This window comes from Microtus oregoni, unplaced genomic scaffold, assembly GCF_018167655.1.
Source record: "Microtus oregoni isolate MIOR12 unplaced genomic scaffold, Mior012 000081F_ref0000091, whole genome shotgun sequence".
NCBI classification, from domain to species: domain Eukaryota; kingdom Metazoa; phylum Chordata; class Mammalia; order Rodentia; family Cricetidae; genus Microtus; species Microtus oregoni.
The window spans coordinates 4,333,848-4,346,412 of NW_024544541.1; the positions used below are offsets into that span (position 1 = coordinate 4,333,848).

General features: G+C 50.7%; 1 protein-coding gene across 1 annotated transcript in view; it reads left to right on the forward strand.

Moving 5' to 3' along the window:
* Positions 1-8,538: 8,538 nt before the first annotated feature.
* Positions 8,539-12,565, forward strand: part of LOC121441755 (tumor necrosis factor receptor superfamily member 8-like) — a 50,905-nt gene continuing 46,878 nt past the window's right edge. The window contains exon 1 of the mRNA XM_041643037.1: positions 8,539-8,601. Within this exon, the coding sequence (XP_041498971.1) occupies positions 8,539-8,601 (63 nt within the window). The remainder of the gene's footprint in view (positions 8,602-12,565) is intronic.

Here is a 12,565-nt window from a genome sequence, read left to right on the forward strand (position 1 = left end):
CCTGGTGCCCACAGAGGTCAGAAGAGGTGTCAGATCCCCTTGGACTGGAGTTATAAATGGTTGTGAGCCACTGTGTGAGTGCTTGGAACCAACCTATGTCCTCTACAATAGAAACAAGTGCTCTTAGCTGCTGAGCTATTCATTAGGTGAGGTGAATTTCCTCAGAGAAATTCCTTAACAACAGAGTGTCCTGGGGAGTCCAGAGCTGATTCCATGACAACCAGGAACTGTGTGTTTGACAGTGTGTGTGTGTGTGTGTGTGTGTGTGTGTGTGTGTGTGTGTGTGTGTATTACAGCAACCATCCTAGATAGGGTAAATCTCACCCTGAAGTCACAGTGTGGGGTGTGCACTGTGACAATGGACAGTGAACAGGCTGGCCAAGTCACTTTGTAGAACATCCATTTTCCCAGAGATGGAAACAATGATCTCTTTGTAAGCTTACTGTGCCTATGTTGTAAGCATGCGGTATTTGCTTGTTCTGTATGCTTACGTGTTTATGCATGTGTGTGTGCGTGTGTATGTGTCTCCATGTATATGCATGTATGTGTGTGTGTGTATCTCCACGTCTGTGTTGTCCGTGTGTTGAATCCAGGATGTCAAGCATGTGAAACCCATGCTTTGCCACTGAGTGACTCTCAGGCGCATGGTCCACACACTGTCCTAAACACCCACCTTTCCCAGGCATGGAACAAGATGGGTAAAATCTATGTCCTCGTAGTTTCCTTCTCTCTTGAGGAACCAGTGGACTCAGACCTTCTATGCTCCATGTCTAAGGAGCGACAGGACTTCCCAGAAGGGAGAAGAAAGGTCCTGTGCAAGGTGATCCTCCCTTTGAAGCTGAGGTCATGCCATGAACCCTTTGGAGCAGACACACAGGGTCCTCATTGCCCCCAGGGCCACACCCATGGAAACACTTGTGTGGGTACCTTGCAATTAAGCAGCCGCTACTGACCGTTGGTTGCTTCCTTCTTGTGCTCTGTGTCTCTGAGCCCGTGATTAAAACCGGACCAGGCTGGGTTTCCTGCGAACCTAAATGACTCACTTCCATTCACAGTGGCTTCAGCGCAACGGAGATGCCTTGAGGGAGAGTTTAGTCTTGTCTCTTCATTCTCCCAAGACATCTCTTTTTACTTCATGTTAACAATTTTAACACATTTACTATGTGCATATATGTATATGTATGCATATGTCACCGTGCACATGTGGTAGGGTTCTTTCTTTCTAACATGCATGTTCTGGGCATCCAATTCAAGTTTGTTTGTTTGTTTTGGGGGTTGCTAGAGACAGGGTTTCTCTGTAGGTTTAGAGCCAGTCCTGGAACTTGCTCTGTAGACCAGGCTGGCCTCAAACTCACAGAGATCCATCTACCTCTGCCTCCCACGCACTGGGATTAAAGGCATGCGCCACCACTTGACCCCTATTCAAGTTTTTAGGCTTGGTCATAAGCACCGTTAGCCAGAACAATCTTGCCTGTCCTTCCCAGGACTCTCAAAGGTACGTTAGGACCACTGAGAGACTAGGGTACCAAGACCTGAGGTGGGAAGTCGTGAGACGGATGCTAACCTGGGCTCCACTAAGCCTCCAGATCCTCTCTGGGATCTCCTACACCTCTCAGAGTGACGCTTAGGTCAAGCCCTAACTTGGGGCTGGAGGCCAAAGGAAACATTCCCCCTTAGCAAACATGTGACTAGCAGGCTCACCTGTCCAGAGGAGTAGGAAGTGGTCACCCACCTGACTCTGCCTGAGGGTTCAGAAAAGAACATGAGACCTGGTTTTTCTTCCACGGATCCACCACAGTGCCCAAAACCCTGTGTGAGTCACGCCCTGATGGACAAGCAAGGGTCTTGGATCACACATCCTAGCAAGAAGGGGAAGCCCAGGTTTGAGCATAGAGCTCTGCTCCCGAGTCAGTGAAACCTGAGCCTGTGGCTTGTTTGTGCAGGGGCCTGAGGACCCAGGGTTGGGGGACAAAAGAAACCAGAGTCCTCTCCATTTCTTCCCTGGAGTTTCCAAAAGTGTCACAAACCAGGTAAGTGTGGTGGCATATAGCTGTAATCTCAGCCCTCGGGAAGTAGATGTCAGGGGACTAGGAGTCTAAAGTTATCCTTGGTACACAGTGTGTTAAGACCAGCCTGGGCTATTTGAGACTCTTATTCTATTATTATATTTTTTTTGTGCATTGGTGCTTTTGCCCGAGTGTATGCCTGTATGAGGGTGTCAGATTCCGTGGAATTGGAGTTGCAAATAATTGTGAACTCTCATGTGGGAGCTGGAAATTGAGCCCAGGTCCTCTAGGAGAGCATTCAGTGCTCTTAACCGTGGAACCGTCTCTCCAGCCCCTTCTTATTTTACTTTTTATTCATAATTGTTTAAAGATAGGGTCTCACTGTGTAGCCCTAAATGGCTTGGAACTCACAGGGATCCACCTGCCTCTGCCTCCCAAGTGCTGGGATTAAAGATGTGTGCCACCCTACCAGACTCAAGACTGTCTCCCCCCTCTCACCTCCCAAGACGAGGTTTCTGTTTGTAAACCTGGCTGTCCTGGAAGCTACTCTGTAGACCGGGCTGGCCTCAGACTCAGAGATCCACCTGCCTCTGCTTCCTAATTGCTCAGTCTTAAGGCATGTGTCACCATGCCTGGCTTCAAGACTGTCTTAAAAGGAACCACACACAGCCCCACTAAAGGTCTGTTGATCCCATATCTTCTAAGAGCTGTGAGTGGGCTGCCCAGTGAACTACAGTCCATGCCAGGCAGAGAAGAAACTGGAATCTGAGCGCCAGATTCCCTGGCTCTGGTGCTGACTCAGGTGTACAGCCCCCTCTACACCAAGGAGAGTGGCCTGTGTAACAATAGAATGTTCTGGAACCTGCACTTGGAGACTTCTGAAGCTAGATCATCAAAGACATGGCGGTCTCTGTCTTGTTTACTTGCAGTTATTTCCTTGGGAGACAATCAGGGCTCCACCACTCGAAGGTCCTGTGACCTGCCCACAGCCATGGGTGTGGCTCAGGGACTCCATTCTCCAGCCCCTTGTTCACTGCAGTCTCATGGGGAATCCCAAACCAGAGCTCATGCTGCCACCTCTTCCCTTTGCCCCCTCCCACCCTTACTTAGCCCTCCCACCAGCTGCCTGGCAGAAAGTGCCAGGCAATGCTTCCCTTAGGTTTTGGCATGTAGAATGGAGGCGAGGGTAACACACACATGATACATTCAGAGAGAAGTGTTGAGCCCACAGCCATGGGGCCTGAACAAGACTCCCCCCTAAGTGTTCTTTCTTCTGAGCGAAAGCCAGGGCTAGAGGGGCTAAGGGAAGGAAGACGAAGCAGAGGATCTGAGAGCTAGACAAGCTGTTCACCCGTGTGACCTCGGGGAAAGTCACACAGCCAACCCTGAGCCTATTAAAGGGAATGGCAGATCATTCTTGGTTATAGAGCAAGTTCAAGACCAGCCTGTACTACATGAGACCCTGTCTCTAAAAAGAAAAAAAATCTCAGAACAGGAATCCACAGACTAAGGACCCTAAATCCCTTTTGAGTGTAAATCCCCAAAGACTAGGGACCTCTGGCTTGGTCCTGTTCCTTCAAGAGACTACCAGCCACTTCCATGCTGCCACACTGGAGACCAAGCTCCTGACACATAGACCTTTGGGGAACCAAATGGTGTCAGAGCTTGTGTTGAATGTCCTGACAGACTGTACAGCTGCCTGGCATTCAGCCATGAGTCAGACTAGAGCTAACTCCGTGAAGCCACCCAATGGAGGCTTTATTAAGGAAAGCCCCGTGTGGGGTTTTGTAGCTCATTGTAGGCTGCTTGCCTAGCGCACACGGAGCACAACCTGGGTACCGCGGTGCATGGGCTGTAGTCCCAGCACGTTGGAGGAGCAGAGGTTCAAGGTCATCCTTGGCTACGTCTGAGTTTAAGGCCATCTTGGGGCACATGAGACCCTATCTCAAAAGGAAGGAAGAGAGAAAAAAAGAGAAGCCCTGTGTCGAAGCGAGGAGAAAAGTCCGTGCCTTTCTCTCCAACTTTCAGCCGCCTACCTGCCTACGGCTGCTTGAGGCAGAAGCAATCTCTGTCTGCTTGAGGGTATTTTGGGGCCATTTGAGGCTGGGGTTCCCAGCCGCTGGGGAAGTCCCTGAATTTCCTGAGCCAAGTCAGGACTGGCATCTTGCTCAGCATCCTTTAGCTAACTCGACTCCTGTTCCCTTTGAAGGCTGTGTGCATTGCCCCCTCCTTGCTCTGGGGACCTGGCTAAGACAAGGCTACAGAGCTAGTTGGTTCATACGGCCAGATTCCAGCCTCTGGCAGGCATGGGGACTTGGCCTCCACCGCAGGCCTAGGTCCCTGCTGTCACATAGGGGCTGCAGCTCTCAACCTCGGGACTTCCCCTCCTGATCTTCAAAGCACTTTCACGCCTGCTTAGGGGTTCATGAACTGCCTGGTACCAGTACCTGCTGATGGCACCAGGGCCTCTGTTCCCAGTCTCAGGAGCAGCTACCTCCCTAGGATGCTAGCCCCTCACCCTCTGCTTAAGAGCTAACCCGCTAACTCCTTGCCTGCGGGATGTAGCTTTCTTTCCAGCTAAGTTGCTGCTGCAGCTGCATGCCAGACACTGTCCTCCGTGCTCCTGAGTACTCTGTTTCTCTAAGACCCCACAGTGTCCTAGGGTAGAGGAGCATTAGTTAGGGGTCCTATGGCTGTGATGAAACACCAGGACTGAAGAAGCAAGCCGGGAGGAAAGGGCTTGTTTGTCTTACACTTCCATCATGGGGCTCCATCGCTGGAAGAAGGCAGGACTGGAACTCAAGCAGGGCTGGCACCTGGAGCTGATGCAGAAGCCGTGGAGGGGAGCTGCTTACTAGTTCCCTTCCCCGGCTTGCTCAGCCCACTTTCTTGTAGAACCCAGGACCAGCAGCCCAGGGGTGGCAGAACCCACAAGGGGCTGGGCCCTTCCCCATTGATCACAAACTGAGAGAATGCCTTACAGAAGGATCTCAGGGAGGCATTTTCTCAACTGAGGCGCCTTCCTCTCAGATGACTCTAGCTTGTGTCGAGTTGACAGAAAACCAGTCAGCACAGACATCATGTTATGACATGGTTAGATCAGCTCTAGAACTGAAACACAAAACAGCAGTGATGACCGTTTGACTGGAAAGTGGGGGAACTGTGTAGGGTGAGCTACAAATGGGGAGCTGCCTGGTCAAATGTTGCGGGGGCAGGGGTAAGGATCGAGAAGGAATGAGATTTCTGAGGGGATTTAAGTTTCTGATGCCTCCAAACTCTTAGCATAGCATAAGCAGGCAAAATGAGCCCCAGTTTGTACTGTCCAATCACGAATACAGAGCTGGGGAGCTGGCTTATTGGGTAAAAGCCCTTGCATGGAAGCAAGGGGGGAGGGACAGTAATGAAACCACGGAAATGGCTGCTCCATGGTACAGTTAAGGGAAAGACTTTTATTGTGAATCGGAGAGAGAAAATATCCAGAGGTATCTGGAAGAATCTAGAGCAGAGAGAAAGAGACATGGCCAGGGCTATCTATCTATCTGCCAGAGAAGTGAGAGAGAGTGGGGATGGGGTGGGGTGGATGTGGGTGTGGACAAATCACATGGACCATGAGGAGGACAGTAGTTGAGGGATGAGAAGGGCCAGGAGGCTGGTGTGGACTTTGAAATGTATAACACATACGTGTGAGCCTGGAGGCCTGCGTGGGTCTTTGTTATGCAACCACAGGTATACGTTCACAGAGCCCAGGTCCCTTCTGCCAGAGACAAGGAAACGACTCTTTGGGAGTATTTCACAAGGTCCCTGAGGAATGCTGGCTCTCGTCTGACGGCCAGAAATCCTTGTGTGGTCCAGATCAAGCTCTTACACATGAACTGTCTGAGACCTAACCCTGACCACCTGATTCAAACCTCTGAACCATGTCGAAAGCCAGACGAGGTGGCGGACATTCATGATCTCAGTGCTTCTGCAAGATGGGATGTCTCGGGCCAGCCAGCCTGGAGTGTCCAGGACTCCAGCAGAAACAGTCCAGAAAGCTGGCCTCTGAGGTCCCTGTACATCCAGACTTACACAGAAGTGTGTCGCGTGCACATGTGCTCACACTAAAATACTCAGGTTTTTTTTCCTTTCTTAAGAATAAGAGTCTCCAGGGGTGAGGCCCTTCCCCAGTCCCAGTACATCTCTGTCAGGGTCCATGGTGAACAAAGCCTAGGGACTTGTGTGTAGCAGAAGTTGTCTGTGTGGGGAGGACAGGAGAGAGACAAACCCCATCCTTAGTATCATCATCTTACTTGGTTGTGTAAGGTCCCTTAGACTGGGGCCCCTCGGTCTCCGTACTCACTACCCACTGTGAGTCAGAGGGGTCCCCACGTTTATGAGTACCACTTAATGAGACACTGGCGAGTTTACCGTTTTCTTTTTGCACTCCCGAGTCGCACTACTGATTTTCATTGTTTTGCTGGTGAAGTCATAGAGCCATAAGTTGTAAACTTCTGAAAATTTTTGTTTTTTGCTTTTCCTAAGAACCGTCGTGGTGCGGAGAGAAGCTGTACCACTGATCAGCACAGAGGAATGAAGTTCTGTTTTCCCCTAGCTGTTACCATGAATTAATAAAACCCACTGATGACGTAATGGGCCCTGGAGACTAATGAAGACTGCTGTCATTTGCCTGCCTTTGGTTACTAGGAAGGAAGGTTGGACTTTCACAAGGTGTGACTTGTATTTGGTTCTCACCCGGTGCAAGCTATTTGGATGCTACTTTTCTTTTCCGCAAGTGTCTAACAAGCACCAGCTCATTGCAAACACCAGTGGCACCCTGGGAAATGGGGACTGGGGCCCCAGCTACCGCTGCATCTCCCTGACCCTGTGATTATTAGACCCAGGTGGGGCACTTCTAGCATCAGGCGAGGGAAGTGTTTGGAGCGGCCCTATGGAAGATTCACAGGAAGAATGGATGGATTTTCCAGGTAGGATGTGGACCTCAGGGAGGCCTGAGTGTGGACTAGGAAGTTTGCAGGGACTTTGAAAGGTTCTCATAGGAAGTGGCAGCTGGCACCCTGGTCCTCTATCAAATGGGTTGCACTGAAGACCAGACCAAAGCGTGGAAGCCAAAAAGGTCCTTGGGTCCCATCCTTAGAACACACAGACAAGCTTGCCTGTTTCTCTGTGTTGCTTTCTGGGTTTGAAAATAAAACAAACAAACAGGAAACAGACAAAAGCAGGCTGCACCTGCTAGTCCGTGTGCAGACAGTGACCATGTGCTGATGGTATTAACTGAAGGAAAAGGTTCCCCTGGGGGAGCCCCAGGTGGGAACGGGGAGCCCCAGGTGGGAGCAGCAGTCCCTCACAAAGAGGATAGCATAAAGTTTTGGGCAAGGGTGCCAGGTACCTCCTTCAAGCGAAAAAGTATCTGGGGGCAGGAACAACATGGATTGATACACAGATGTCCTGGTCTTCACCTAGTTCTTTCCCTGGTCATTCCACTCACCTGCCTACCCATGCTCTATCCAGGCATCCAACCTCCTATCTGTCTATCACTTTGTCCATCCATTTCCCCATTATCCCAGGCATCCATCATCCCTTCTTCTCATCAGTTCTCCTATCACATACCCTCTCATCCATCCATGTAATCATTTCCTAATCTCTTCACACATCCCTCCACCTCCACCCTCCCACTCACTCATCCATCTCATCCATCCACCCCATCTTTTCATTCCTTCATCCACCCACTCACTCATCCAGCGACCCCATCCCTTCATCCACCCACCACCTCATTTCTTCATCCATCCCTTCCTTCCGTGACCTTCTCATCCATCAATCCCCCATGCATCTCACCATCCATTTGTTCTCCGTCAATTCTTCCATCCTCCCATCCATCCCCTCACCCTCTCATCTATCCCCTATCCATCTGTCCATCCATATATTCCCTCATCCTCCCATTCTCCGTCCACTCGTCCATCCATTTGTCCTCTATCCATCCATTCACTCCCCGTGCATTCATTTATTCTACAGCAAATCTTCACGATGAAGAAACGCTTACTTTCTCTCTGAAATATTCTGACTCTGTCCCTTCCTAAGAATCCCAGTGACCTTGGAGAAAGCCAGGTTTCTCTTAGTGTAGTGACAAGAGCTGGAAACCGGTCCTGTCTCACCCTCCCTTGGGTTAAGGATGGAGCTAGGGGCCTCAGGACTCCGGGTACCTCTCAAACTCCTATGCCCTGCACCTTTAGGGCTGAGCTGCCTTCCCAGTTCCTCCTCAAATCCGGGGCGGGCCATTCAAACTGCAGGGCGCGTGCCTCAGGGGAGCCCCCCTGATTGTGTGCGCTGTGGCTAGTCCTGAGTCATCTCAGCATGCCGTGGCCCCTTCTCTCTTAGGCTTCACAGGGAAACAGATCGCTGCATCACAGGTGGGGGGGGGGGGGAGCATTAGGGCTGAACACGAGGAAGGCGCAACTACATTAGAAGTGATTTCGCCGCAAGAGGCAGGGTGTCTGCCGGTGGCCAGGCGCTGGAGCTATAAACTCAGGGAGCCAGGATGAGCGCGTTCCGGGCGGCATTGGGATTGCTGTTCCTGGGGATGCTTCGAGCCTTCCCAAAGGTAAGGGGAGGGCAGGGTCACTTGTCACCTCATTCCCGACCGGAACAGGAGTGAGGGGGCGCAGGAGGCAACTGTATCCACAGGTGGGTGAAAAGTAGAGCGCCTCCTCTTCACACCCACGGGCAGTAGACGCTGGGAGTAGTTCATTCATTCACCAGTTGAATCCCGGGCAAGAGAAAGCTGTGCTCCCCCCTCACTGTCGGCCCAGTGGGGGTCCCGAATAGATGAAAAGAAACCTGTGCGGGCCATTTTATCCGGAAGATGATATCGAGCTGTTGGTGCTTCCATATAAGCTGGAAGGGTCTCAGGAAAGAGAGGAGGGAGTGGATGAGCTTCAGAGGTGAGAGCCTGGCCGGCCAGTGGTGTGGGCTGGGTGTCCCGGAGCACATGGAAGACGCTTCTCCCTGAGGAAAGTCCGTGGTGTCTCTGGTTCCCTTGTTGGAAGCCCGGGAAATGAGACTGGGCAACGAGTTAGGAAAACTGGACACCTCCTAGAAGCCAGCACCACACTAGGCATTAGGATGTGGGAAGGACATAGACTAGATATAATAACCTACTTCGTGGAACCCAGGGTCTGCATGGGAAAAAATGCCCCTGGTTGAATGGAAGCCGGGGCAGGGGAGGCAAGGGACAGCTGCAGACTGGTGTGGGCATGAGGTATCTCTGCTATGGAGGTTGGGGCTGGAGAGAGGGTGGGCTGCCGGCAAGAGGGGGATGGTAGGAAAGTGGCCGTGTGACACCTGCCCTGGAGAGGGCAGAGGTGAGCAGAGGATCCTCCCCATCTTCCCCGCAAGCCCGAAGCCCTCATCTGGGAAAGGTAAGAGTTTGGAATAATAGGACCCTGGGCGATGAAGAGAAGGGCGTGAAAGCAGAGGGGTTCGGCCAGCTTGTGAAGCGTATCTGCCTCCTTTACAAAGTGGAAACTGTTTTGGCGGGAACACACTCTCATGTATATGGGTAAGTCAGGGGACAGCTTTTGAGAGCTGGTTTACGCCTTCGGCCATGCGGGTTCCGGGACTAGAACTCCCCATCTCCCAGGCCCGGGAAAACACTTTTAAAATTAAAATAAACAGCGAACTTAATGCCATCTGGACTATGTGAAAATATCCCAAACAAGAACTATAAATGCTCCTTCCAAGCTGTAACTGTGTTCCTGCTTTACAGTTTCATTTACAAGGCTTTTGCAAATGTATATCTGTATTTGGATCACTTTTTATCAAAATATATATAGAGTTTCTTTCTTTCCTCCTTTCTTTCTTTCTTTCTTCCTTCCTTCCTTCCTTCCTTCCTTTCTTCCTTTTTTATTATAAGACCTCATGTAGCTCAGGCTGGCCTCCAATTTGCTGTATAGCCAGGGATGATTTTGAACTGGTCCCCCTCCCTCTACTGATTGCCTGGTGGCTTAGATCCCATGTTTGATGCATGCAGTGTGTGAGACTGAACCCAGGGTTTTGGGTGTGCTAGGCAAGCACAGCTTGTCTTTATTCTTGTCTTGAGAGAGGGTCTGTGTAACCTAGGTTGGCCTTGAACTCCTGTGTGGTCAGGATGTCCACACATCCCTAATCTTCCTGCTGGTACCTCCAGAGCACTGGCTGTATTACAGCACACCCAATCACGATTCTCTGTTTGGCTCTTACTGTGTCTGCAGCAGGTATTGGAGGGCAGATCACATCCCTGGTGAATGGACAACGAAGTTCTTACTGCTGCTTTTCTGTTTGGTTTGGTTTTGATGAGACAGGGTTTCAGTATGTCGTCCGGGTTGGCCTGGAACTTGATGTGCCGACCAGGCTGGTCTTGAATCAATACATCTGCTAGCATCTGCCTCTCACATGCTGGGAGTAAAGGCACACAGCACCGAAAATGCTGGGCGTAAAGGCATGGACCACCGAGTGGTCCTATCATTGTCTTTTGTGTGCTTGCTGTCTGGGGAGTAAGGGTGATTCTTTCCCAGAGGAGAGACAAGAGAATAGCGGTGGTTGATGGGGCAGGCGTGCACTGGAATGAAATGACATGCCATCCAGGGTGCCGGGCAATGTCTTTTCCCACAACAGTGTAAGACAGTAGCAGTTTCCCACATCCTAACCGACATGCGATCTTATCAGTGTCTGTTTTGTGGTCGTGAATGGGGCTGTATCCTTCCTATGTCAATTTGCATTTCCCAGTGACTGTAGGCTGAACCTCAAGTCTGTGGGCCTTTTCATGACAAGACTTGGGGTACCTGTGGGGGAGGAGCTGCCTGCCCAGCAAGGTTCTCTATTCTGTTCCTTCAACACTTCAGTCATCTTTCCCGTCCAGCTGAGGTTTGGAATCCTATTTAAAAACAACAACAACAAGCAAACAAAACAAACAAACAAAAAACTATTTAAAGCTGGGCTTGTTGGTGCACGACTTTAATTCCAGCACTCGGGAGGCAGAAGGAGATAGATTCCTGTAAGTTCAAGGCCAATTTGATCTACATTAGCCAGGGCTATGTAGAGAGATCCTGTATCAAAACCCAAAAAACCAACCAGCTGAACAACACCCTCCCCCTTAAAAAAATACTTTAAAAAAAAAACTGGGTACCACACACCTAGAATCCCAAAGCACTTGGGAGACGGAGGCAAGAAGGATGTGAAGTCTTAAGGCAGAGCTGGCAAGATGGCTCAGCAGGTAAAGGCACTTGCCACCAAGCCTGACAACCTGAGACTGAGCCCCAGGACTCGCCTGTTGGAAGGAGAGAACTAACTCTTGGGCATTGCTCTCTGATCATCACATGCACGTGGTGGCTCACGTGTGAGAATGCTCACACACACACCCATGCACACAAAATAAATAGAATATAATTTTTTTTAAAAAAAGTTCCAAGGTATTTTGGGCTTCATAGAAAGTTCCTATCTTTAAAAAAAAAAATTTTTTTTTTTTGGTCTGGAATTTCAAATCCTTTTCCCAACTCCTTCTGCTTTTTCTCAACTCTTGTCACTTTGTGACAGCATGTTTTCTGAGAAAGAGATGGGCCTTGTTTTGTAATGTTCTCGGGGACTTGTGTGGTGCAAGCCCAGAGAGACAGAGTTCCCCCAGGATGCATCCTTCCCCTCCAGGCTTCTGGGGATGGTCTGGCTCCCTGGCTTCTGGTGAATTCCAGGGGTTTAGAATTCCCCTCACGTCTTCCCAGATACATCCTGCCCCCAGCTCCGGTCTGATTTCCCTCCTCCAGCCCTGGCTCATTGAGGTTCCCACAGGGGAATTCTCAGGAGCAAGAATACACAGCCAGTACTGCGTTCCCATTGGTGCAGCAGACCCGGTGGGTGTAAAGGTGACCCTGGTAAGCGACCAAGGGCAGCAGAGCTTTCTTGGATTCCTGTGCAGGACCCGTGACTTCCAGAACCAGCCAGATCCTGTCTAGAGGCGGAATTCCATAGGAGGCTCGAGAAACCACACGAGAAGGGGTGGGCCGTAGGAGACTTTGGCCTCTCTTAGTTAAAGTCTGCCTTCCGCCATGGAGATGGAGGTTGCAGCAAGAGCTTGGAGGGCAAGGCAGGGCAGCTGCATTACTCAGCTTGAGAGCAGCCCTGCTGGGACTAAGGCAGCCCTTACTGGAAGTTTCTGCGGCTATCACTCATATCTGACCCGAGGGCTTCATGAGTAAATGTGATTCATTTCTAGGTCTGCACACAGCAGCATCTGCTGCATCTCAGGACAGAAGTTGGCCATGAGCCCTTGAGGCGGGGGTCCTTGCTTAAGCAGCTTATCCCAGTTTGGGCCTGTGTGATTCTGCTGAACTGTGTCCTGACCTTGGGGGTGGCCTATCTAAGATCACAGTCTGTTGCTTTCCAAGCTACGAAGAGTGCCTGGTTGGACCTGCAGACAAGGCAGCCTTTTAGAGGACACACCAGCTACACACACATGCACACACACACACACACGCATATGCACACACATATGCACACACACATACACGTGCGCGCGCACACACACACACCCCAAA